This window comes from Malaclemys terrapin, chromosome 25 (assembly GCF_027887155.1).
Source record: "Malaclemys terrapin pileata isolate rMalTer1 chromosome 25, rMalTer1.hap1, whole genome shotgun sequence".
NCBI classification, from domain to species: domain Eukaryota; kingdom Metazoa; phylum Chordata; order Testudines; family Emydidae; genus Malaclemys; species Malaclemys terrapin.
Window position 1 is genome coordinate 655,810 of NC_071529.1, and position 26,432 is coordinate 682,241.

Sequence of the window (26,432 nt, forward strand, 5' to 3'; positions counted from 1 at the left end):
GACCTGCCCACAGTCACACAGGACGGGGGAACAGAACCCAAGTCTAGCCCAGCCTTAGCCAGGAGACCATCCTTGCAGCTGCTGGGCCATGTGGCCCTGTGCCACAGCTCTGCCCTGGAACCGGACTGGGGTAAAATGTTCCCCCTCCCACTCTAGGCTTCAGCCACGGTTTTGGCCCATCCTCTCCCTTTGTCTCCATCCACCTCATAGCTGCGTCCACGTTACTCTGGGCCCTCACCACAGCATCCCGATGAATGCTGGCCAAGTGCCTGCCCTGCCTTCCTTCAAACCCCGCCCCACCTCACACCCCCAACGGGATGAGCCGAGGCCCCGCGGGGTTTGTTCCCTAGCGTGCGCAGTGGTACGGCCCTCACACTGTGACGGGAATCTGGGTGCCAGGCACATTTTGTCCTTGGCCCAGCACCATTTGCCCTACTGCTGCCTAGGAACTTTCTAATTGCACAAAACCGAACACCCTAGCCCCACCCCTTCCCTGAGGCCCCGCCCCTTCCCCGAGGCCCCGCCCCCGCTCACTACATTCCCCCTCCCTCGGTGGCTCACTCTCCCCCACCCTCACTCACTTTCACTGGGCTGGGGCAGGGGGTTGGGGTGCGGGAGGGGGTGAGGGCTCTACTTGTGGGTACGGGCTCCAAGGTGGGGCCAGAAATGAGGGGTTCAGAGTGGGGCTCTGGGCTGGGGCAGGGAGTTGGGGTATGGAGAGGGTGAGGGCTCCGGCTGGGGGTGTGGGCCCTGGGGTGGGGCTAGGGATGAGGGGTTTGGGGTGAAGAAGGGGGCTCCAGGCTGGGGGGTGGGGCCGAGGGATTCAGAGTGCGGGTTTAGGCAGGAGGTTGGGGTGCAGGAGGGGGTACAGGCTCTGGGCTGGGAGTGTGGGCTCTGGTGTGGGGCCAGGAATAACGGGTTTGGGGTGCAGGAGGGGGCTCCGGATTTGGAGGGGGCACAGTGTGGGGCAGGGGATTGGGGCTCAGGGTTGGGATGCGGGCTTACCTCGGGCGGCTCCTGGTCAGCAGTGCTGCAGGGCTAAGGCAGGCTAGTCCCTACCTGTCCTGTCACTGCGCTGCGCCCTGGAAACGGCTGGCAGGCCCGTCCCTTAGGTGGAGGGGGAGCAGGAGGCTCTGCGTACTGCTCTTGCCCACAGGCTCCCCCCCCCTGCTCCCATCTAGGAGCAGGACCCGCTGGCCGCTTCTGGGGCACAGAATTAGCCTGCCTTAGCCCTGCAGCACTGCCGACTGGACCTTTAATGGCCCGGTTGGCGGTGTGACTGGAGCCACCAGGGTCACTTTTCGACCGGGTGTTCCAGTCGAAAACCGGACACCTGACAACCCTACTCCTGCCCTGGGATAACGCAGATGGGCCGAGTGTGGGGCTGTAGCAGCCAAGATCCTAGGCCCCAAAGCATTCTGCCTGCCCTGGGCAAAGCTGAGACCAGCCGGTAGGAGTGCAAGTCAGGAGAGCTGGGCTCTGCACTGACTCACTTGGGTGACCTTGAGAAAACAATGATCCCCGTCATATTCGAGGTGAATAGACAGGCAGACCCCAAGTCAAACACTGGGGATGGCACCATTAACAGGGAGGGGAGGGTGATTAACTGCTGGGCCAAACACCAAGGGAGTCTTCAGAGCCAGGCTGGAGGCTTTAGGGAAGATGCTTTGGCCAAACAAGCTATTGGACTCAGTATTGGGGTAATGGGGGAAACTCTGAATTGTGATTTACCAGAGTTCTGACCAGGTGATCTAATGGATCCATCCGGCCTTAAATTCTGTGAATCTACAGCGTGGTGAGTGCGCAGCCCAACCGAGCAATCCTCAGCAAGTTCTCACACGCACAAGAGAGAAGGCTGGTTGGGTGACGGGGGTTCTCGATTTTCCAACCTCCACTTGGACAAACTCTGATCAGTCCCCCTGGTTGTGGAGCCGGCTTGGGCCGCAAGCCGGTCTGCACTAGTGCTCGCAGTGGCCTTTTTCTTTCTGCTGACAAATCCACCCTGAGCTCTGCAGACGGCTCCCTTCTTTGTAGCTATTTGCTGGCCGGTGTCAAGCTGCTCCCAGCCCTGGAGCTGTTCGGTTGGACCCTGGGCTGTTTGCGGTGTGTCATTTGTCACTTGGTATCACGTCTGCTTTCTGATTGGGTGGATGGAACTTTTTAAAGCAGGAGAATAGCCACCAATGACCATTCTTCTTTACCCCCCAAATCCCGCTGTCTCCACTCAAAGGGTGTCAGAACAATGAACGGCCATTCCCCCTTCGGACGTTTGTAAGGCCGGGTTCCCAGGGGCACGGCTGTGGGTCAGGATCCAAGCGGGTATTAGCAAAGAATCTCGCACAAATCCACCAGCACTAGCTAGCGCCAAGGACAGAGGCTCTGTTCAAGGTGAATTCACGCTCCGCTTTGGGAGGAGAATACAAAGCCCCAGCACTCTGCTCCTGTTAATGTCCCAGTCCCCTCATTAGCGCCTTGTCGGGCTCACTTTGGGGAAGCTGGAGGGCTTTCAAGTTTCCTCGGCACCTCCTCTTTTTGTTCAGAGCGTCTCCCCGCTCCGAGGGTGGTTTATTAGCAGTAATGAATGCAGCCCGCGGGCCGCATGACACAAATGCTCGTTGGACCTTGTTAGTGACATGTCACCAGTTTGGGTTTCTTTGAGTCTAACAATGGCTCTGCGTCCTAGGGTTTGACCTCCGCTCTCCTTCCCCATCCCGGCGATGCCGCATCCTAACCAGACTTGGCAGCTAATATTAAGGCTTCCTGACACCCAGTTAACTTTCGAAGCCTCGCTCCTCCCTTTGCATTGCTTTGCTTTGCATTGCGGGCACAGCACTGGGGGAATCTCACAGCCTCTCTGGAAACCAGGACCAGGTGTGACCTTCCAGAGCCATCCCAGCCTCAGCGAGGAACGGGGTGGGCACCACAGGGACCTGCATTGTCAGAGTGGCCCTGGGTTTGGTCACAGAACCATTCACTCCCTCAGACCAGACAAAACTCCCTGGGCCTCAGGGAGTCAGGCGCAGATCCCCAGTGGGAGTCAGGCACCTAAATACCTTTGGGCTCAGGCACCAACTCCCATGGCTAGCTTCTGTCAGCCCTTTGAAAATGGCAGTCTCAATGCTAACGGTGCCAAGCTCTTCACTCGGCCCCTCCTGCCTGGAATAAGGGCAAAGCACAGGCCTGTGAGTTAAGAGATGGGGTGGTTCTGTCCCTGATGCTCTGCCCTGCTCCGTGCCTCAGTTTCCCCATCTGTAAAATGTTAATCACCATATTGCTCTTGTCCCCCCGGGGGGCTGTGAGGTTTATTTCATTCTAAATATGTGAAATGCTTTGAGATCCGCAAGCCCAAGACAAGTTGTATTGCTGTTGTTATATTTCCCCAGTGCACCATCCTCCCCGACTCCAGTCTTTGACAGCCAACGCCAGCTGTCCCCAGCAGATACACCCGGCTGTCACCGGAATCCAGCACCTGGACACTTGTTCTGAGAGAGGAGGCCACGGCCCCACTGGGCCTCCCGCTTCCGGCTCCCCTGCACAGAGCATCTCGGCAGACTCCATCCAGGCCCAGCAGATGAGACGCTCCAGTGCCTCGTCCCAACCTGTTTTTGCCCTTCTCCAGCCCATTGATGGGAAGGTCTCCCAAGCGCTTTCCAAAGCCGGCAGCCCCTGTGGGAGGCGCTGCCCCGCCAGAGGAGTTTCTCCGACTCAGTGCACACAGGAGCCAAGGCTGAGATTTCCCATTCTGGGTCCCCAAACGGAGACTCTTCTAAAGGGGCCAGTCAGCTTCCGAGGCCCAAGTAAGTGGCCACACTGGAGGCAGGTGCTGCAGTGGGGGGGTGAGGGGAGGAAACCCGCCGGTATATGGCGCCCCCTTCAGTCTGCTTCCAGACACTGCATTTTAGCCAAGCTAGCGTTTCCTGGCCCAGGATTGCACCTTGTCCAGCTGGGCTGGGGAGTGGTGTGGGGGTGGGGAGGAAGCAAATTCCACCCTGTGGGGAGCAGGCAGAGATGGTGTTTGAAGCTGCTCCGGGAGCAGGGAGGGAGACGGCGTCCCAGGATGAGGGTTAGTGGAATAAATGCAAGGGGTCCCCACCTGGCTAGCACCCCCAGAGACACAGGCGGGGCAGAGACCGGGCAGAGCGGCCAGGCGCTCCATTCGGGAAGTGGGATGAAGCCGGGGGCTGTACAAAGCAAAGGTTACAACTGGAGGGAGGCTGGCCCAGTGGTCAGAGCTCTAGCCTGGGACTTGGGATAGCTGGCTCAGTTCCCTGCTCTGCCACAGCCTGTGTGACCGTGGGCAAGTCAATGAGAGCCTTGGTTTCCCATCTGAGGAGAAAGATGCTCCCGTTCTCCCAGCCCGTGGAGCTCGGCGGGCTGGGACTATTCTTGCTCTGTGTCCGTGCTGCACCCAGCTCAGACGGGCCCTGAACTGGGGCAGGGCCTCTCACTGCTCCAGGTAAACAAGGACAATACTTCTCAATCGATCCCATTAAATGTTGCACTCCGGCCAGCGTCTCAGGGAGGGCTGGGAAGCACCGCCGTGCCCTGCACTGGCACCCTGAAGGAATGCACTCGTTAACCCAGCTGCAAGCTGCCCCCCAATTGCACTGCAAGGTCTGCGCAGCGTGCAAGCAAAAGCCACTCAGCCTCTGTCAGAACCATCCCCGCCAACCAGAGCCCCAGCTGAGCCTGCAAACAAAAGCGCCAGTTCCTTCCTGCTGCTTTCCCAGAGCACGGCCAGCTGTTAGACAAAGGACACGGCACTCACCAGACGGCTTTGCCATGCTCCAGAGGAAACGACAGGCCCCCCCAGCAAAACAATGTGTGGTCCTGGATGCACGGAAAGCCAATTAGCTTAATGAAGTGAACCATTACAAGCTCCCGACTGCCTCTCCCCACGCTGGCCCAAATAGTCTCCTGCCCAAGCCTCAACAAAGACGCTGCCTGGGCAAGCCCTGCGGACCCTCCCTTGCTGGGAAGGAGCAGGGGCTCAGATGGGAGGGGGACCGCTCGCTTTGGAGTGACAGCCCAGCATTCCCCAGGCGGGTCAGCTGCCAGAAGGCTGTGGGGAATAGCTCCGAACCATCCCAGGCCAGGGTCCTGCTTAGAGAGCCCCCCACTGCCCTGGTCACGCAGCCCCCACGCCACGCGGCCAGAGCGGTGCTGCTCCAGCTGGAGAGTGCCAGGCCCTGACCTGGCTACTTTCCTGCGGCACCGGAGCCCACAGCAGCCGGGTGAGCTTCGCTCCCATTTTACACGTCCCTTTCCCTGCCGGGTGGTCTCCAGAGCTCACCCGCTCTGGCTGCGGGTCCCAGAGTGGGGGTTGTTGTTTCAATGGGGACAGCTAGTGTGGCCGATCAGCCAGCCTGGGACCGCGCGTGGTCCACCCGCCGCCTGGGCTTCCAGCCATGCACAGCCAGGGGGCACATGGGCCTGGTCCGTCCCCCCGCCCAGGAGCTCTCCGTGCGAGGGAAGCAGCTGGGTGTTGGTGCCAGGAAACGAGTGTGACAGCGGACGCGTGTGCATGGGGGGGGGTATGGGGGCGTTGCCAGGTGCAGCTGCAGGGTTCCTGCCCCCGGCCCTGCTCAGAGAGAGTCTGACAGAGCCAAAGTGGCGGCGTGGCTGGAAGCGGCTCTGGGCTCCAGTGAGAGGAAGCAGCAGGGCTGTGCCGCCCTTGCTCCTGACCCCGCTGAGCTCCCACAGCCGGCTTGGGAAAGGGCTGTTTATCTCCCTCCCTTTCGCCCCTGGAATGCACAGGGGCTGGGGCCCGGCTCCAGCCCTTTGATCTAAGGAGGGGTCAGTGTTTTCCACTCGAGCTCCCCGCAGCGAGGGAGGGAACAGGACGTTGGTGGCTGCAACTGGGCCACCAGGCCCTGACCCAGGTCCCTCTGTAAACATCCCTCATGAGAAACAATCCCGTCCCCAGCCTGGTGGGAACAGCAGCAACGGGAACGGCCGGACCCTCCCTCCCAGCTGGCCCCAGCTCAGCGGCTCGCTCACGGAGCCTCACTTCTCACTCCCTGTCCGGCCAGAGTAACTCAACTGACTTTGCTGGCTGAAATCAGTGGGCCAGATACCACGGAGACAGGTCTCGAGAAGCAGTATAGCCCAGTGGGTGGAGCACAGATCTGGGACTCAGGGACCTGGGGTTTATTCCTGGCTCTAGCCTGCTGGGTGACCTTGAACAAGTCATTTCCCTGCTCCGTGCCGCCGTTTCCCCCAGTTAGAATGAGGACAGGACACTGCCACTGGCAGGGCTCTCTGAGCTCCTCCGGGCACCTCTCGCCTACACTGGAGAATTCCTAAGGAACCGTGGGAGAGTTAGAGCAGCATAGAACAGAGCCTCTGCCCAGTCGCTCCCCATCACTCTGGCAAGATGGCCTGTGACAAAGTGGGACTGTTCTTAATGTTTCCTCTGAATACTGTCGGGGTGCCTCAGTTTCCCCTATGCATTTCTTAAGTCACTACGTGGTGGGATAAGGGGGTGTAATTGTTGCAGAGCAAAGGGCCAGTGCACATAAATGGCCGACACTCTGTCTCCTGGCAACTAATGGCCGGGGCCCTTCCCCCCCCCACACCCCCCGTGCAAGGTGATACCTAACGGTGTTGAAGAACAAAGGAATCAGGTGACCTCCTGGCCCCGGAAAGAGACAAAGGCCAGAGAGGAGGGGCTGGAGAGTTTCAGTTTGGGGCTGGCTGGGGACGTGGAGTGAGTGCAGACGGGGTTGTCTGGCTCACTGCCCCCTAAAATGGACCCAGCTGAGGGGTCCTGTTCTCTGTACCTACAAGCTCTGTTTTAGACCGTGTTCCTGTCATCTAATAAACCTCTGTTTTACTGTCTGGCTAAGAGTCACGTCTGACTGTGAAGTGGGGGGTGCAGGACCCTCTGGCTTCCCCAGGACCCCGCCTGGGCGGACTCACTGTGGGAAGCGCACGGAGGGGCAGAGGATGCTGAATGCTCCAAGGTCAGACCCAGGAAGGTGAAGCCGTGTGAGCTTCTTGCCTGGAGACAGTCTGCTCCCAGAGAGGAGACTTCAGCAGAGTCCTGCCTGGCTTCGTGGGGAGCAGTTCCAGAGCGTCGCCCGGGGACTCTGTGACATGGCCACATGCTCCAGAAGCCAGGAGCACATTGCAAACCTAATGGGGCGCTGGACTCGGCACCCTGGGGAACACGCGCTCACAAGTTCACCACCTTTGTCTGCATGCAGAACTGGGTCCTTGGTGCTGCACTGCAGGGGTCAGGGGCTGTGGGCCCCAGCTGGGGCTGCCCTCCCCCACCTCCCAGCTGGTTTATTACTGGGAAGCAGCAGCCAGGGTGCCAGTGTCCCCGGTGGGCGCTCTGCTGCTAAGCCAATGCAGGGGCTCGCCCCAGTGCGTCCCAGTTTATCCCCTCGCACGTTTCTTACACCCTCGCCCTCAACCGTGGGCAAGCAGATGCTGCCTGCCTCTCGCAGGGGCCTGTAGGAGCTGCACGGGGGGCGATGTAGCCGGGCTAGCGGGGGTTCCACTGGGGGGAATTAACTCAGCACTGCCTGGGGACAGAACTAGATTAAGAGAGGGGGAAATGGGGCAGAGGAGCAGGGAAAGCTGCCTGGCTCCAAGATGCATTGGGACAGAATCCTCTCCCCTGGGAAGTGCTGGGACCCCCTTTGCGTGGGACGCTGAACGCTTGCCAGGCGTGTCCCGGCAGACCGGGGACTGTTCAGCCCACTGGTCAGCGCGTGTCACCATCTGCTGCAGTGGAGGTTAGTGATGCCCTGCCCTGGCCTTGGGAGCACCAGCTGGAGAGACTCAGGTGTTGAGCCCTGGACGGCCCCTTGTGTCTTGGCCCAGATGGCGATCGTCACATTGTACCGGATGGACTGGACACTGAGGAGCCATGCTCAGGCCTGGGGCCTCCTCCGAGACCCCGTGCCCCAAAGAGCTTGTCTGCGGCTTCAGAACGGGGCTCAAAGGGCTGCTCCTAACCCACAAACCCTAGGAGTTGGTACAGCCTTTGCTTTGCCCAGTTTCTGAAGCGATCCAGGGACCTGGCTTCCTCCCCACTCCCCCTCCCTGTCCCCCAAGCTGTGTGTCATCTGCAGGCTTTCCCGGGGATGATTTCTGGTTTGGGTCTAGGTCATTAATCAAACTGTGAAAGAGCGAAGGGCCAAGAACCGCTCCCTGCAGGACTCCACTGGAAACACACCTGCTCCATGACGATTCCCTGTTTACAGTTACATTTAGCCAGCTTGTAATCCATGTCATGTGGGCCAGGTCCATTTTATAGTCTAGTTTTTTAATCCAAATATTGTGCAGTATTGACTCAAATGCCTTGCAGAAGTCTAATTATATTTTACCTTTGCCAACCAAACTTGGAATCTCAGCAAAAAGAGATATCGTTACTTTGTCATGATCTATTTTCCACAAACCCATGTTGATTGATATTATGTTACCCTCCTTTAATTCTTTATTAACTGACGAGTGGATCAGCTGTTCCATTATTTTGCCGGGATTGATTTCAGGCTGACAGGCCGGGAACTACCCCCATTGTCCCATTTCCCTTCTTAAATATTGGCACACCATGAGCTTTCTTCCAGTCCTCTGGAACTTCCTTCGTACTCCAAAAGTTCTGGAAAAATCAACTTTAACATCCTCAGCCAGCTCTTTTTAAACTCTTGGTTGCAAGTTCTCTGAACCTACTGATTTAAAAATCTCCAACTTTAATAGCTGCTGTTTAACATTCTCCTGAGTTAGTGTTGGAATGGAAAGTATTTCTTCATCATCTTATGATATATCTACATCATCTGGCTTTTTCCCAAATACAGAAGAGGAATATGTATTGAACACTTCTGCTTTGTCTGCAGTTCTACCATTTCCATTTAGTAATGGACCAATACCATTGCTAGGATTCCTTTTATTCCTAATATACTTAAAGAAACCTCTTCTTATTGTCCTTAACTGTGCTGGCCATCGATGCCACCTTATGTCCTTTTGCTTCCCTTATCAATTTTCTATAAGTCCTAGCTTCTAATTTATATTCATTGCTATCAACTGCCCCTTTTTCCATTTGGTATCTATTGTTTTGTTTTATGTATATATATCTGTTTTCGCTTTGAATTAACGACTTGAGACCTGATTTATCAGAGATTGTCTTACATTTCATGATCATCCAAGACAGCTATTCTCCACATTAATGATGCAGCTGGACAGACCAGGCATGGACCACTCTCTGCAGCAGCCTTCCATTTATCAGCTCCACAGGGTGATGAAAGGTCTATGCCAAATCTATAAAGCCCTTGGAAAGAGAAGATGCTCTTGTGGCTAAAGCCCCTGCTAACCTGGAAGAGAAGCCCTGGAAAGTCTCTGCCATGGATTTCACACAGAGCCCATACACCATTTGCTGCAGAATGGCTGTGTGGGAGCAGCATGCAGGCAACGCTCCAGGGTGATGTTCTCTAGAGGTTTAAATCCAGCAGAAAACATGAAGATTCAGGGGCCCTGCTTCCCAGCCAGACATCACTGATTGTCACAAAGCACCGGTGCTGAAGCCTCTTCTCCAGGCTCACTGGGACATGGCCAGTGGGCAACATCGAACAATGCCACGGGCATGTCGGTGGCACCGCCCACGAGAGGATCTCCAAGCACTTTACCAATGTCTATTCACTTGGCCGCACAGCCCCCAATGTCGGCAGATATTAATGTCCTCTGTTTACACATGTGCACACTGAGGCCCCAGGAGAGGAAATGACTTGCCCAATGAATCAGTGCCAGACCTGGGTGCAGAACCCAGGAGTCCTGACTCCCAGCCCCTGCTGTCTCTCCTAAACAGACAACCCGTCCTTCCTTGTGTGTGTGTGTGTGTGGGGGGGGGGGAGACTGGGCTCTTCCCTCCGTATTAACGTTAGCAAAGGGGGCTGTGTAATTCCTGCCACTGCCCAGCGCCACCTGCCACCAGAGCACCTTCTAGTCCCATCACCTCCCCCATCACTCGGGCATGAGGGGCCAGGCACAGCCGGGTGTCACTGCCTACCCCTGGGGGGTGGGCGGCAGAGGCTTGGGGCCGTGTAAGGGAGGGCCCAGGGGATGGGAGTCCCATGGTTAAAGGGGGCTGGCAGCAAAGGTAGGGCAGGGAGCTCAAAAGATTGGGAGTGGGAGGAAGGCCGAGCCCGCCCTGGGGTGGGGAATCTGCTATGAGCTTGGAGTGCAGGAGTGGCTGGGAGACAGGGACGGATGGGAGGTTGGTGGACACCCTGAGGTGCTGGTGGAGCTGGGACTTTTCCTGCCTGTTTCTCATGGCTCAGGGAATCCTGGGCAAACCCGGAGGCCTGGGGGTTCAGCCAGGGGGTGGGGGTCTTGATTTCACAGGAGACCTTTCCGTGCGGGAGGGGAGCTGGAGTCTGGCAGACAAAGGGTTAAGGTCCCTGGAACTGGTGCCAAGTTACCAGCCCCCTCTCCGCTCTCTCCCCCTCCCGGGCCGGTGACTTTGCTGTAACCCTAAAGTGCAAGGCTGGGAAATGTCCCTGGTGCGGCGTGGAGAGGAGGTCCTGCCCGGGCCGCCTCCAGACCTAGCCCAGCAGCACTGAGAGCAGGTAAGTGCCAGCAAGCCACACCCAGGTCCCCTGGCACACGGCTCTGGGCCCGGTGAGTGCTGAGCAGCGCCCCCCGAGCCAGCAGCCTTGTCAGACGCTCGGGGCGCCCTGGCTGCCTGTGCAAGGAGGGAGGTTCAGTGTCCCAGGTCACGGCACTTCGCTCGGCTCTGCTGGGGGGGGGAGATGCAGCTTTCTCGGCAGCTTGGCAGAGCTGATGGCACTAGGAAGTAGCCCAGGGATCCTGGAGGGGTTTGGAGATATCCATCCCTGGGAAGCTTGGCCATGCCGCACTGGCGCCCAGCGGCAGATCACGGCTGCGGACCTGCCGGGCATTAGCAGCAGGAAATCTGGTCCAGCCGCGTCCCCTGCACACCCGGGCACAGACCAGGGGAGGGCGGCTCCTGCTCAGAGGGAAGTCAGGACCCCCCCCAGCTATGGGTATTTTACTGCACCCCTGGGGACCCTGATGCTCGCTCCCCACCGTCCGCTCAGCCTGCCCTGCTTTAGGGTCCCGAGGACAAACAAGGGTCTTCGCGGTGTCACGCTCACAGTCCCGTCACTGACTAGCGACCGCTTAACCCTGGACTGCGGCTCATGACCAGCCTCCAGGTCACCTGGGAATTGTCCCGCTGGAGCAGGGTCTGGTTTGGTGCTGGCCCCGAACAGGCCCCAGGTACAGCCTGGCCCTGGGCTGGCTGGTGCGAATGCCGCGTCCCCTGCACTGCAGGCCCAGGCTCACCCGCCAGCGCCGCTGGGAACTCAGCCCGAAGCCCAGCAGAGCGAACGCGCGGCCCAGTGATGCAGGGCTGAGGCACGGGAGCGGGCGCTTGCTGCAGCCGCGGGACGAGCCCATTGCTGGGGGCAGCAGGACACAGCACAGACCGAGTGGGTTCTATTCTGGGAACCTCCCTCCCCCCAGCCCCCGGCAATAGGACCAAGCGGCCAACAGTAGCCCAGCCATAGACATGCCTTAGTTGGGCAGCCCCTGAACGGGCCCCAGGGAGGCAGGGTTCCTGGGTTCTACCCCTGGCCCTGCCACCAACTCACTCTGTGACCATGGCCGAGACACCCGCCCCCTCCGGGCCCCAGCTGTGAAGTGGGGAGAGGGAGGGGGGCGTGGGTGGTTCCTGTGGTAAGACACTTGCAGCTCTGTGGGGAGGAGGCGCGAGGAAGTTATGCAGAGCCCTGGCTGGGGGCACCAGGCAGCCCCCGGGGTACAGCTCTGTGAGGAGGGGGACGCTGGAGGAGGCGAGTCATTGGCTGCTGGGGTTGGAAAGGTGGCTCATGGGGCCTGTTTGGCTGCAGGGGCAGGATGGTTATGGACGAAAGCCAGTGGGTCCCCGAGCGCGAAGGCACCGTCTCCACCAAGCTCCTGCAGAAGGCGGGTGCGGCCCCGTTCGTGCCTGTTGGTGAGTGGGGGTGAAAGGGTGCGGCTGGGAGGGCAGCGTGCCCTGGGACCCAGCGAGGGGACGCCTCAGGAACTGCATCCTGGAGGCGGGAGGCAGGACCGGAATAGCAGAGCTGTGGCAGGTCACAGCTGAGCCAGGGGAGCTTATATAGCACCTGCCCTGCCTGGCCCTGCAGCTACCCCCCGAGCTGTGTGGCCACGAGAGAGACGTGAACAACCCTTCCCCAGCCGAGCCAGGGCAGCTCCCGGCTTCCCACAAACGCTGGCTGCCGTGTGAACGGACCCGTCCTCAGAGCCCCAGGGAGGGGAAGAGCTCGGAACGACCGGCCCGTCTGCTGACCGGCCCCTGCAGGTGGGAGCGCAGCACTGAGGGGGCTACGGGTGGGGGCTGCTGACGGGAGCGGGGTAGCCCAGAAGCCAGGAAGAGTAAAACAAAGCAAAACTAGCAGGGAGGCCCTTGGCCAGCAGCTCACGCTGCAGCATCCGTCTCCTCCAGGCCTGCGGTGTGCCCAGGGGAGCCTCCCAGTGACCAGCTGCCACGCGCTCTCGCTCCCACAGGCATCGCGGGCTTTGCCATGGTGGCCACTTATGGCCTCTACAGACTGAAGGCCAGAGGAAAGATGAAGATGTCTGTGCACCTGATCCACACGCGCGTGGCTGCCCAAGCCTGCGTGGTTGGCGCCATCACGCTGGGTAAGTGAGGGCTGGGGGTGGCTGGGGCCAAGATGCACATGGGTAGTGGCTTAGGGAAGCTGGGAGCACTGCCGGGGGCTGCACTCTGCGAGGCGACGAAAACCCCACCAGGGTGGAGGATTCTGCAGCTGCTGGATGGTGCGTGGGCATCGGCCACCTCCTCCTGGGGCCGCGGCCTGAGTCACGCAGAGGAAGGGGTGGGGGTGGGGGGTCACTCAATCAAAGGGGTTTATTTGAAATTGGTGCCGGATCAAAGGGATTTTTGTGTGTCACACAGACTTGGCCATGAAGTCCAAGGTCCCTGCCCTCGAGTACAAGGGGAGACGCTGTGTCCCCACCCAGGGCTGCTGTTGAATATCACCTAGTGGCCCTGAATCACCCAGAGTGTAATGGGGCTGGGGCTGTGAGCGGACTCCCCTTTCCTCCCCTTCCCCGCCCAGTGACAACGCAGCCCCTCTCTGCCAAGATGCCAGCGGGCGGGGGGCCAGGCAGCTGGAAGGCTGATGGGCCCCAGCGAGCAGCAGCTCCGCTCTCTGGAGCACGCAGTTAGCAACTTCCAGCAGGCCGAGTGCGTCAGCGCAGACGGTGCCGAGGCCACGGCCGCTGGGAAAAGCTCTCAAGAGGCTTAGTCCCTGCCCCCGACAACTCCAGCTCGGCGACCCTGCATCAGCTCGCCGGCCCCGAGTCTGGTTTACACTGCGAGCCCTGCGGCGCGACTTGGCCAATTTGATTTGCCTCCTGCACAGCCCCAGCCGGAGCGTTTCGGGCAGCGCTGCCTGCAGCCAGGCCAGCCCTGGACACCTGAGCGAAGGCGAAGCGCCCGCAGCCTGGGGGTAGCTGTTCGCATTTCACAAGCTTCTCTTCCCATTTCCCCTCCCGTTTGAGCTGCCTGCTCCTCCGGAGTGGGTGAAGTGATCCAGAGATCTCCAGGCCAAACGACGCTCTGCCACGTTCCTGGTGGGACGTTGTCCCTTTCGCTTTAGGGCCTGTGCTGATGTCACTCTCTCTTGCAGGTGCAACCTACACTATGTACAAAGACTACCTGCTGAAACCGGCCGCAGACAGAGCCCAGAAATAGACACGAGGAAGCTGCAGAGGTGGACATGGAGCATCTTAGGGCCCCAGCACAGTATTCTTCCCTTTGCATAACCTAGGCCCTGCAGCCCAGCGCTCCCAGGGGCTGCTGTTGTGTATGTAACAAATCCTGCTTTTCTGGTTTATAAAGTTACAGTTAAAGGGAGGCTCGGCCCAGTTCTTGGAACGTACTTGGAGCTGGCGCAGGGGAGCTGCAGGCAGCACTTTGAGCTGGTCAGTAAGGCAGGCAGTGCAGCGCAGGACACCTGGGTTCTATTCCCAGCTCAGGGAGGGACGGCAGCTGGGCAGGGGCGAGGGCTCACACTGCTGCATGAGGGATGAATGGTGCTAAGGCAAAGAGAGGAAGGGTGCCCGAGTGGGGGCCCGGGCCCCAGGCCCTGCTCTGCAACGGGATAACCACCCCTCCTCCTCTCCCTTGCCCGGCCTGTAGCCTGGGGGTGGTACTGTGACAATGAAGGCCTGCCGCAGGGCTGGGAGAGGTGAGCGGCAGGGTCCTGGGCCAGAGCCACGCCAAGGGGCCGAGATCTCCACGGAGAGAGAACAGGGCTCAGGGCCCCCGCAGGCTTGTTACCAAGGTGCACTGAAGCCAGGCCCAGCTGGTCTCCTTGGAGCCCTCGGCAGCCATAAGACAGAGACCTGCTCTGTTACGTAGCCCTGCTCCCCGCCGCTAGCATAGGGCCAAGGGCCATGCCCACAGCCTGGCACAGCGCACAGGTGCATGCCCATGGGACAGGAGCTCGGAGCTGCTGCCGGGGGCCTGACAGCCCCAGGACTTTCCACCTCGCCTCAGCTCAGGCCAGCCAGACCCACCTGAGTGAATCCTGCAGCCAGGGATGAGGAGGGGACCTGGAAGGGCCATGGCTAGGGCAGCCCAGCAGGAGGTCGTGGGTCCACCATGAACTGACACAGGGGAAACGCAGTCACATGGAGCTGGAAAGGGCCCAGGGCCCAGCGCAGTGTTCGCTCCACGAGACCAAACCCAGCAAGCTGGCGGGTGAACAGAGACGCCCCCAGAGCAAAGGCCCCAGACTATGCAGAGAGGAGGTACAGCCCGAGCAAGGGCAGTGCCCACTTCCCAACACTGACCCAGCGGGGGCAGCACTCGGGGTGAGGGCAAAAGGTCAGTGTCCACCATGGGCCATTCAGAGACTGACAGGAGATGGGACAGTTACTGTGCCCTCCTGCGAGCAGCGTGCAGGCTGGCTGGAAGCAGGAGACGCGTGAGATCTGTGACCGAAGGGGAAGGGGACATTACGATTTGCAGAGCTACGCTGGAGGGGAAACAGGAGAGCACAGGCATTGCACAGTACGTATGAGCCAACAGCCACAGGGCTGCCGAGAGGCTCAGGCAGCACCAAGCCAGCGGACTGGCGACCCCCAGGCTGCAGAGATGGGAGCAGTGACCCTGCCACGCAGGAAGCCGGGGTGATTCACACTAGTGCATCCTGCTTGTTGGAGAGAATCCACACGGGGGCTGCACCCAGCACATGCCTCCCCCTTAGACAGATGGGCCAGAGGATGGGTGCAGCTCACAGTACAGAAGCAACCGTCAGAGGGTCTTTGTTTCTGTGCTGTCTCCCTGGTTCCAGGGGTCACCATGTGGGCGCTGAGCCAAGCCTCTCTCCCCTCTGGGCAATGAGACCCCCGGGAAGAGACATGCCAAGGGAGAGGGGTTTTATTCAGTCATTACAAAGCTCAAAAATAAACTCGTACAAAATAGAAATAAAAATCCAGACTGGCGGCAGGTCCAGACTCCCGCCACCCGCTCCCTGCAAGGTCACTAACAACCCCCCAGATACAGGCCATCCCCCTTCCTCGGCACCCCAAGAGAGGCTCTGCCCCGCCCGGGAAGCCTGCACACATCACTGGCTGCAGCTCCCAGCTTTATCAGAGACACCTGCAGGTGGCTGAACCCAGCATGAAACCCCTGCATGAAACTGCAGGTTGTCCCCAGTAACCCTAATGCCATGTTCCCTGGGGGAACACGGGGGGGGAGGATTAACCCCTTTGGGCCTGGAACTGCCTCGTGTGGCTATAAAATTCACTTGTACACAGCAGTGGAAGTAACAGTCTGCAGGGGACCAAGAGTGATATCAGCCATGTCCATATTCTGTCGATCTCGAGTGCAGACACCAAACACACAGAGCCTGGAAGCTCGCGGGTAAGGGTCCTTAGCAGAAGTGCACGGCACATGCAGTACCAGGGCAGCCGGACTGCGAGGGAGGAGATGTTTGCAGGATGAGGAGAGCAGGGGAAAGAGCTGGGCCAGCAGACACCGGAGCAGTCTCTGGTTAGCCTCTGCGGCAGCACGGTCACATGGGGTAGTTCAGAACTACATCCTGCTTGGCCAGCTCCAGCAACATAGGGTCGTCGAAGAACTTGCTGATGCTCACGTCCTCGCTCAAGCCCTGCGGACGGAGAAGCAGCAGCATGAGCTGGAGAGGCGAGAGCCAGCAGAGCTGCCAGAGATCCGAGCAGCCCACCCTGGCGCGTTCAAAGCCCTGCTGAAAGACCCCCTGGGAAACAGACAGGCAGAGCACTAGCCCATTCCAGCACCAGGCCAAGGGGACGGCTCCGTGTGTCAGGCAGCAAGCGGAGTCCAAAGCACGGCTGTGGGCAAGGGGCACGTTGGGCCCTGGGAACTGTGCAGATAGGGGAGAAGAATCGCAGAGTGGGCGAGGCTGCTGCTGGCCTTACCTTTCTGCGCCTGGTCTTGATCATGAACTCTCTGGCCAGGTGAGGTGCTGGCTGGGGCTCCAAGGGCCGGATGACGATACTCTTGTCCAAGGGGTCTCCAGGCACTATCTGAAACACGGGCCAGAAAGTCAGCCTGGGAGAGAAGAGCCACTGGAGGATCCTGGGAGCTACCCTCAACTAGAGCAAACCCTAGTAACTCCGAGTCCTGGCAACTCTGCGGTCACTGCCGCGGACAGCCAGTCTGCCCGCTCTCCGTGTGGGGCTAGGAAACGGTCTGCCACAGCAGCACGAACTGTGCCTAGGGCACAAGGGCACCCTGGCACAGACCTGTTTACACTGTGTGCAACTGGGTATCGCAGCAACACAGCTGCAGGCCTGATCAGTTATTGCCACCAGCAGTTCCTGACGGGTTAATCCTGGCTACGTCCAACCTCTTTCGGTTTGAGCACGTTACCACGGGGCCAGGCAGTGGAGAAGAGGTGCGTGCAGAATGCACTAAGGGCTAATCTACACGGGCAACGCTAAAGCACTGCCAGCGCTCTAAAGAACCCACCTCCACGAGGGGCGCGGCTCCCAGCGCCGGGGCACTGTCTACACTGGCGCTTTCCAGCTGAAACGTGCAGCGCTCAGCGAGTGTTTTTTCACCCCCGAGCGAGAAAGCTGCAGCGCTGTTAATTGCCAGTGTAGACAAGCCCTAAGCTGCGTATTGGTTCAAAGCGTCACAATCAGCTTTAGGAAGGTACACGCGGGCCGATTTGTTGCCAGTCAAAGCCAGGAAGGGTTTCGTTTTCGGAAACACAAGGTGTGTAACCCGTCTCACGAGCGTGGAGGCCAGTCCTGAGCCTAGACCCCAGGACCTCTGGAACGTGCATGCCAACCATCAAAGGAATTTACCCATCGCCTGCTGGCAGCTCCCACTTGACTGGAGGTGCTGGCTCCGGGCTCATTCTAAGGAATTCCAGTCCAGCCTAGTCGTTCAATGAGGTGCCCGATAGCAGGGAGCTATTGCCTGCTCCTGCCGAGGGAGGACTTGCTTGACTAGTCTCTTGCAGCTCAGCAGGCCCAGGTTTAGGCATCTCGACCATGCCAGTACGGTCGGAGGCCCACGGCTCAGCCGGCTCTTTCACAGAGTAGAGAGGTAACAGCTGAGGCAGAGCCTGTGGGCTCAAGGGCCCTGCACTGCAGAAACCAGGATCCCAGGTCCTGGCCCTGGTTTCTTGCTCCCCGAGTTGAAGGGCTGGGAGTGCCACTGAGGCAGCTTCCTCTGTCACTAATGAAGGACCCATTCGTGCCCATTAAGCAGCAGTGAAAGGGATCCCATCCAGACCACCGCATCCAGGGGGAAGCTGCAGCACGGATCGTCCTGGCTTGAGGCCTGGGACCAGTCATCTGGCTAGCAGCAGTAAATTTACAGCTAACATACAAACAGGACGGGAGCAGAGGCTCCTCCCAACCCCGAGGGCCTGCAATCATCCATTCCCTTTGCTCGTGGTACCCAGCGAGGCTGGTGGGGCACAGGCCTTGAATCCAACATGCCGCCCCACGCGGCTGCAGACACTCACCTGCCAATGGTGAAAGACAGACAGAGAGAAAGCCTGTCCCTGCGTGTGAGTCCTCAAGTCAGTCTCAAACCCAAACGAGTCAATGGCTGGGATAAAGGCTTTGATGGTGTAAAGGGGGGAGCCTGGGATTGGAGCGTCCTGAGTCACATGACCTCTGGCGAAGAGTCACAAAGAATTAACCCTCCCACATCTGCCTTTGAGGCATCATCTGTTAAAACATCCCCTTGACATCACCTCTGTTCACCCCTCCACTGTCAGCACGGCAGGAGAGAACCATACACACAAAGGACCGAGTCTGATCTCTAACACCCCCTATGGCTGCAGTGGGGGCTCCCCGAGACACCCTCCCCCCGCATTGGGGGGCAGTCGAGACCCGCCAGTGAAGGTTTCATGCAATACCACTGGAAAACGAACACCATGACTGCACGTATTGCAGCTCTGATTTCCTCACGTGGCCTGCAATGCCAAGGGGACATTGCTTCCGGGCAGAGTCGCCACCTCGCAAACACACCCACACACACACACCCACACACAGGCATCCCGCAGAGCCATGGTCTCCCTGCAGCTTACCTCCGCCGGGCCAGCACAGTGTACACTGCAGACACACAATCAGCAGGGGCCTGGACCTCCACAAAGTAGTACGGTTCCATCAGCCGAGGAGTGGCCTAGGAAAAGGAATGGGAAATTAGACGCCAGGCACACACCGAGCCCAGGCCCCAGGTGTTCCTGCCGGCCAGGAGGCAGCACACGTGTGTGAACAGGACACGGTCAGCACCGTGGGCACATAAGGGAAGGACCAAGACTTACTAGCCGAGTGATCCTGACCCTGCTGGCCAGGCTCCTGACCTGCTGAACGCCTTGCAGCAGATAAACAGAACCCTGTGGAGCTGCTGCGGGGGTCTGGGCTGTTCTAGGACCATCCCAGAGCAAACCCGCAGAGGGAGGATCCCTCGTCTTGGCTCAAAGCATCCAGGCTCAGAAGGCCAAACACAGTCAGGGACCTGGAATGACTCTGCTATTGCTGTGCCTGCCTCCTTCTCCGGGGACTGGGGAGATTAATCGATGACCCAGTTCCACACGGCCCCCGAAGGAGACACAAGCTGTGTTAGGCCCTGGCCCCACCATGCACAGCACAGTCCTTACCATGAGGAAGGCGGAGTACACAACCCTCCTCGCCGTCGGGATAATCTGCCCTCCTCCCCGGTGCAGCGGCTCCTGAGCGATCACGGCATCCAGGATCTTAAACTTCACATTGCGGATCACTGGGCGTGGGAAGGAAGAGAGCAGGGAGTGACTGACGCCGTGGCTGGAGGAAGTCCCATTAACCCTTCCGCAAAGACCAGCCCAAACCGCACAGTCCGGGACCATCACACCCAGCGCAGACACACAACTGGGGTGCGCAGGAACAGGAGAAAGGCCAGAAGGGACCACTGTGATCATCTCGCCTGACTTCCTGCGTAACCCAGGCCACAGAACGTCTCCGTTTGAACTAGAGCGTACGTTGTAGGAAAACATCCAGTCTTGATTTCAAAGTATCCAGTGATGAAGAATCATTATTTCTAGTGTAAATTTGTCTAGCTTCAACTTCTAGCCATTGGATCTTGTTACACCTTTGTCTGCTGGACTTCAAAGTTTTGTTCCCCATGTAGGTACTTATAGATAAGGCTGCGAGTTGGTCATGGAGGTCACGGATTCCATGACTTTCTGTGACCTCTGCAGCCCCCCCAGCAGCTGCAGAAGTTTGGGTGGGGGGCTCAGGACTGGGGCACAGGAGGGGGTGAAGGCTCTGGATGGCGCTTACCTCCGGGGGGGGTTCCCTGGAAGCAGCGTCATCCCTTGTCTCCGAGGAGGAGGCAGGCAGGTCAGGGGGCTCTGTGCACTGCCTACACCTGCAGGCACTGTCCTCGCAGCTCCCATTGGCCGGGAGCCACGGCCAATGGGAGCTGCGGAGCTGGCACTCAGGGAGGAGGCAACGTGCAGAGCTGCATAGCCATGCATCCGCCTAAGAATGTCGCTGCTTCCGGGAAGGCGTGGAGGTGGGTAGGGAGCCTGCCAGCCCCGCCCCCATCCCCCAGCACCAGCGTTGGTCCCAGGCTGCACGCCACCCCACCCTCTTCCCAAGATCTAGTCAGGGGCATATAGTACAAGTCATGGACAGGTCACGGGCCGTGAATTTTTGTTTACTGCCAGGCACCTGTCCATGACTTTTACTAAAAATACCCGTGACTAAAACGTAGCCTTACTTATAGACTGTGATCAAGTCATCCCTTAACCTTCTCCTTGGCCAGCTCTTTTAAAACTCTTGGAGGCAAGTTCTCTGGATTTGCTGATTTAAAAATGTCTAGCTCTCGTACTGCTGTTTAACATCCTCCTTAGTTACGGTTGGAATGGAAAGTATTTCAGCAGCATATGACATCTGATTTTTCCCCAAACACAAAACAGAAATATTTACTGAATACTTTTGCCTTTTCTGCATTGTCAGACATCAAGTCCAACCTCCTGTATAACAGGCCAGAGAGTTCACCCAGCGAGTCCTGTTTAGACAGCAACACACCTGCTGGTTAAACTAGACCTTTTGTCCTGGGGCATATCATAGACAGATAATTTGGATGCCAAAGGGGAGGAGAATTCATTCTTCTTGTTTTATTATTTGCATTTGCCCGAAGATCTTTTACTTACACTCATCACAGAGGGGTCCTTCCCTTGTGCCCCACTGGAACCCCTGTACGATGCTGTCCTTCACAGAGCCCAGCAAGGCCTTATCCACCTACACAGAAACAGACACATTACAAATCAGCGATGGTGCATCCAGCTGCAGCAAGGGAAAGAGAGGGACCATTCTCAAGAGTGAATTCTAGAGGAGTAGCATTGCTTTGCACTTCTGTATTCTCTTCCTTTGACAGAGGGGTACAATAAGGCAGAGAGCTCAGAGCCAACATTTCAAAATTTGGCCCCTCGATCCATAAATCAAAGTGGCTTGACTTATGTGGGTGCTAAGCAACAGGGCACTTAAGCCACAAGTGGCTGGGCCCAAAGTCAAGGCAAGTCAGTGACAAAGCTGGGACTAGCCCATAGACGCCCTGACTGCTAGCCCCTGTTCTAAGAGAGTAAGACAGCTCTCTTGCAAAATTACAGCTCCAGACTCCTCCTGCCAGGGTCTGGGGAAAACATGTCGCCTCTGAATACCGGGGTGGACAAAGTTGCCCCAAGTCATTGCAGTGTGACTGTGCGCCTTCCTTTCCCAGGGCTGCCGTTCCTCACCTCCGAGGGCAGCGTGTCATCTACCAGAATGTTTGGGCCAGTAGCGTCTGGCCCAAAGGCCCAGATGGAGCGGGCAGCCAGCAAATCCCAGTCATACTTGGTCTGGAAGAATTCGCCCAGCTTCTTCCTGGTGGGAAGGGAACAGATGGAAAACGTTAGACAGCCCAGTTCCTGGCTCAGCGGGGAGAGACACACAGGCACAATGCAGCCTCACAGCTCCTCCTGCTCGTAGGGCAGCTCTACATTACAGTTGGGTCGACATAAGGCAGCTGCAGTCTTGCTCCCGCCGACGTAAGTGCTCTACCACACCGACATCATAACTCCACCTCCACCAGGGGCAAAAGGCTTATGTTGGTGTAGAATAAGTTAAAAATCACTTAGAAAAGTTAGATGCCTGCAAGTCACCCGGGCCTGATGAAATGCATCCTAGAATACTCAAGGAGCTAATAGAGGAGGTATCTGAGCCTCTAGCTATTATCTTTGGAAAGTCATGGGAGACGGGAGAGATTCCAGAAGACTGGAAAAGGGCAAATATAGTGCCCATCTATAAAAAGGGAAATAAAAACAACCCAGGAAACTACAGACCAGTTAGTTTAACTTCTGTGCCAGGGAAGATAATGGAGCAAGTAATTAAGGAAATCATCTGCAAACACTTGGAAGGTGGTAAGGTGATAGGGAACAGCCAGCATGGATTTGTGAAGAACAAATCATGTCAAACCAATCTGATAGCTTTCTTTGATAGGATAACGAGTCTTGTGGATAAGGGAGAAGCGGTGGATGTGGTATACCTAGACTTTAGTAAGGCATTTGATACGGTCTCGCATGATATTCTTATCGATAAACTAGGCAAATACAATTTAGATGGGGCTACTATAAGGTGGGTGCATGACTGGCTGGATAATCGTACTCAGAGAGTTGTTATTAATGGTTCCCAATCCTGCTGGAAAGGCGTAACGAGTGGGGTACCGCAGGGGTCTGTTTTGGGACTGGCTCTGTTCAATATCTTCATCAACGACTTAGATATTGGCATAGAAAGTACGCTTATTAAGTTTGCGGATGATACCAAACTGGGAGGGATTGCAACTACTTTGGAGGACAGGGTCATAATTCAAAATGATCTGGACAAATTGGAGAAATGGTCTGAGTTAAACAGGATGAAGTTTAACAAAGACAAATGCAAAGTGCTCCACTTAGGAAGGAAAAATCAATTTCACACATACAGAATGGGAAAAGACTGTCTAGTAAGGAGTACGGCAGAAAGGGATCTAGGGGTTATAGTGGACCACAAGCTAAATATGAGTCAACAGTGTGATGCTGTTGCAAAAAAAGCAAACATGATTCTGGGATGTATTAACAGGTGTGTTGTGAGCAAGACACGAGAAGTCATTCTTCCGCTCTACTCTGCTCTGGTTAGGCCTCAGCTGGAGTATTGTGTCCAGTTCTGGGCGCCGCATTTTAAAAAAGATGTGGAGAAATTGGAAAGGGTCCAAAGAAGAGCAACAAGAATGATTAAAGGTCTTGAGAACATGACCTATGAAGGAAGGCTGAAAGAATTGGGTTTGTTTAGTTTGGAAAAGAGAAGACAGAGGGGACATGATAGCAGTTTTCAGATATCTAAAACGGTGTCATAAGGAGGAGGGAGAGAACTTGTTCACCTTAGCCTCTAAGGATAGAACCAGAAACAATGGGTTTAAACTGCAGCAAGGGAGGTCTAGGTTGGACATTAGGAAAAAGTTCCTAACTGTCAGGGTGGTTAAACACTGGAACAAATTGCCTAGGGAGGTTGTGGAATCTCCGTCTCTGGAGATATTTAAGAGTAGGTTAGATAAATGTCTATCAGGGATGGTCTAGACAGTATTTGGTCCTGCCATGCGGGCAGGGGACTGGACTCGATGACCTCTCGAGGTCCCTTCCAGTCCTAGAATCTATGAATCTATGAATACTCGGTACCAGCTGTGAAATTGACGAGAAGGACCCCACTCCTCTGGAAAGATGGGAGGCTGGACCCTGCACCTGGCTGGGAGTCAGGACGAGAAGTCGGGGCGGCCCTGCCCGCTCCCTGCATGGAGCCTGACAGCCTTGTCAATTGAGCCCTGAAATTGACAAGACTGCCCAGATCCCAGAGGGAGAAGCCAGCTCCTGGAGGAGAACGGGGGTGGAGAAGCCTCAGACGGTTGCCCCCTGTTCCCAGTGGGGAATGGATAGGGGAGAAGCCCTAGGTGGCTTCCCCCACTCCCTGAGGGGAACGGAGAGTGGGTAGCCCACCAGAAGTCTGTGGGGCAGCCGGGCTCCTGGCAGGGAGCTGCTAGTGGAGCTAAGAGACGGGGCTCTCAGCTCCCCAGACTGCCCCTTTTAGGTTGGTGGAAGCGCTCCTGGCGAGGCCGCGCACCACTGACCCAAGGAGGATAGTGTGGCATGTGCCACGGCAGGAATTACTGTGGTGGCTATAAGCTGATTTAGGCTTAGGCTCAGGGTGACCCAGGGACTGGCCGGGTAGCACATTTAGAGACACCATCCCTATTAGGTTCCTCTTCCTCAGGGCTCTACACTGATGTTGTGACTTCCAGAGCTGTACATTTCCCTCCAGTTCTTCCCCAGCTACTGCCCTCTCACACATACAAAGCCTCTGCTCTCCCCAAATTAGCCAGACCTGTTCCAGGTGATCTGGACCACCTCGTTCTCAATGTCCTCCGCGAGCCCCTTCTCCAGTGGCTCAGCAATCATTGTGATCTTGTTCCTGTGCAGAGAGAGACAATGCCAATCAGCTAGTGACAGAGATGGGAGCTTTCTCAGAGGGCAATCTGCACAGTTAGCAGCAACAGACTGAAATGAAAGGGGATGAGGAACCCAGAGGAAGTTACAATGGAAAAATATGTTCCCCTCTTGTTCTGTGAGAAACCACTGTGCTCTTACAACAGCTGCGTGCACCTGGGACGTGGCTAGGGAGATACAGCCAGCCACACACATGCCTCAGTTTACTGCCTGTTTATATTTCCAGGACTGACTCGCTCACAGCTCTTGGAAAGCCAGGAGACTCGGAGTCCTGCCGTGGGAATGTCAGAACCTGGAGCTCAGCAGCCAGAAGGTTTGCAGATGACGATGTGCAGTGGAATGTGATTAGAATGAGCCGGGAAGCAGTCTTTTAACCAGCACGTGTCAAAATGGAAAGTCCAGGTCACAGAAACTCCTAGCAGGTCCCTTTCTGAGGCTGGTGTAGGACTGTGCCCTCTTGTACACTATAGAGTGCTGGAATCAGGGGTTGCCAGACCAGATCACATGCAAGGTCCATCTAGCCCGGTACCCTACCTCCAACAGCTGCCAGTGCCAGGTGCTGCAGAGGAAAGTGCTAATGTGGGATAATGTGTCTCTTCCCCCCTCCTCCTAACCACACCAGAGACTGGCTTCAGTCCAGGGGAAGGGGATCCCACTGTCTCCCATGGGGACACCATTTCAGAGTTGGACTATCAGGTCACTAAGCCATACTTCTTATTGGGTGTCTCAGCAAAACACTTCAGGGAGGAAGTTTCCACAACAGTCTCACAGAACGTCACAACCGGATCAGCAACCTTTAAAAACAACAACAGCAGCAGTTTGTGTCTTTTCTTTGAACTTTTCAACTTCACAAACACTTTACACGAGGACTGTCCGAACCCTATTAAACCTCCCATTGTTACCAGCAATGCCTGAGATCACTATAATCAAAAGCAACGAGAGAAAAATCAGGGGCCTGTTTTGTTCAATGTTTCCTTTGGGCAACTGGCAGATCTGGGTGTCGAGTCTGTGTCCCCACTTCTCTCAGCTAGTTAGGGTGCCCTGGACAGTTGTGGATCATTGTGGGTCTTTCACAGCAGCAAGGGAGAGAAACACATTTAAAAACCAAGGAAGTGTGACTGTGAGGCCACAAGGGGCTCTGGGCAGGGGTAGCTCTGAAAACAGTTCTCAGGGATTGAAACGGACTGAATTTCAACTTGACAGTGTCTCTTTAAGCCGCCTGGATCCAGGAGAGTGGCTCCCTAGGTTATACTCTGAGCCCCATGCACTCTGCAGCACCATGGGACCAAATGCTTCAGCAAACACTCCTAATGTGAATGTATTGCAGCTCCATGAAATATTCTTCGGTCCCACTCCTCCCCTCCCCAAACACCCGCCCCCAACTGGGCCTCAGGACTGAAAGTGCTGTGACCTACTATGCTGTGGGGATTGTCTCCAGCAACGGCTATTTCTAACAATGGATTTTTCCTCAGTGTTCTCCAGGCAGCCCAGCTCTGTGGGCCTCAGTTGTCATAGTGTCATCTGGGCAGCCTGGCTCAGAATGGCCGTTCCCCCACATACGTCAGAGGAAAGGGGAGCTTAGTTCTCAGGCCTTGGCTACTGGCTGTTCTCCAGGCAGCATAGCTACCCAGCCTACACTTTACTGCTCTGCAGCTCCCACTCCGTGGAACAGAAGCTCGAGAGCTGCAGTAGGTCTCGGCAGGAAACAAAATGCCGGGGGTGCCTGCATCCGGCGAAATGGTAACTTCTGCAGTAAAAATGCTGGATTCTACGGCATCTTGGAAAAACACCAAACAGCCAAGTTCAGGAGCTGTGGAGATGATCTAGGCTGTTCACCCCTCTCTGAGCCAGCCACTGAGGCTCTCTGCAGACTCAGACCTGCACTGGTTACACTCTGCTCAGGTTTTCAAAGTTATCTTTGCAGCCATAAGAGCGAGAAGCTCAAAATTAAAAACATGGAGCTGAGATTCTGAGGCACGATTCTGTGCCAAGAGACACACAGGGACCTGGCTGTCCTGGAGGGATGCATTTGTTTTCTTTGCTATTAAGAAATAAAGGGAAACTTCTTCCCATCTCCCTGCAACTCCTGGAAAAAGAATAACAATTCTTCGCCCTTCCCTAGTGCCTGTCATCTGAGGATCTGACATCTCAAACCTCACCCCTCCTGTGAGGTACGCACGTACCTCGTATGTCTCACAGAGGGATAAAGTGAAGCCTACAACAGAAGGTAAGTGGCGAGTCCGAGGTCAGACAGCAAGTGAATGGTAGAGGTAGGAATAGCACTGCGAAGTCTCAGCCGTCTCTCTACACCTCAGGGGCTGCAGTCATAAGACCCTGTGGCACAACGGGCCTGGAGCAGCAGCTGATTGCCAC

At 56.8% G+C, this 26,432-nt stretch overlaps 2 protein-coding genes across 2 annotated transcripts in view; one reads left to right on the top strand and one right to left on the bottom strand.

Moving 5' to 3' along the window:
• The first annotated feature begins 10,273 nt into the window (after positions 1 to 10,273).
• On the top strand, positions 10,274 to 13,912 carry HIGD1B (HIG1 hypoxia inducible domain family member 1B). The gene is made up of 4 exons (XM_054014544.1): positions 10,274 to 10,571; positions 11,877 to 11,980; positions 12,538 to 12,672; positions 13,686 to 13,912. The coding sequence occupies exons 2-4, from the start codon at positions 11,884 to 11,886 to the stop codon at positions 13,748 to 13,750; spliced, it is 297 nt and encodes a 98-aa protein (XP_053870519.1). The 5' UTR covers positions 10,274 to 10,571; positions 11,877 to 11,883; the 3' UTR covers positions 13,751 to 13,912.
• A 1,514-nt stretch (positions 13,913 to 15,426) lies between these two features.
• The window catches only part of EFTUD2 (elongation factor Tu GTP binding domain containing 2), a 35,869-nt gene continuing 24,863 nt past the window's right edge, over positions 15,427 to 26,432 (bottom strand). Inside the window, exons 20-28 of the mRNA XM_054014253.1 lie at positions 24,771 to 24,853; positions 23,938 to 24,024; positions 21,288 to 21,414; positions 20,706 to 20,793; positions 19,170 to 19,288; positions 18,597 to 18,691; positions 18,027 to 18,180; positions 16,465 to 16,572; positions 15,427 to 16,175 (exon numbers count right to left, since the gene is read on the bottom strand). Coding sequence (XP_053870228.1) covers positions 16,080 to 16,175; positions 16,465 to 16,572; positions 18,027 to 18,180; positions 18,597 to 18,691; positions 19,170 to 19,288; positions 20,706 to 20,793; positions 21,288 to 21,414; positions 23,938 to 24,024; positions 24,771 to 24,853 — 957 coding nt within the window. The 3' untranslated portion in view covers positions 15,427 to 16,079. The remainder of the gene's footprint in view (positions 16,176 to 16,464; positions 16,573 to 18,026; positions 18,181 to 18,596; positions 18,692 to 19,169; positions 19,289 to 20,705; positions 20,794 to 21,287; positions 21,415 to 23,937; positions 24,025 to 24,770; positions 24,854 to 26,432) is intronic.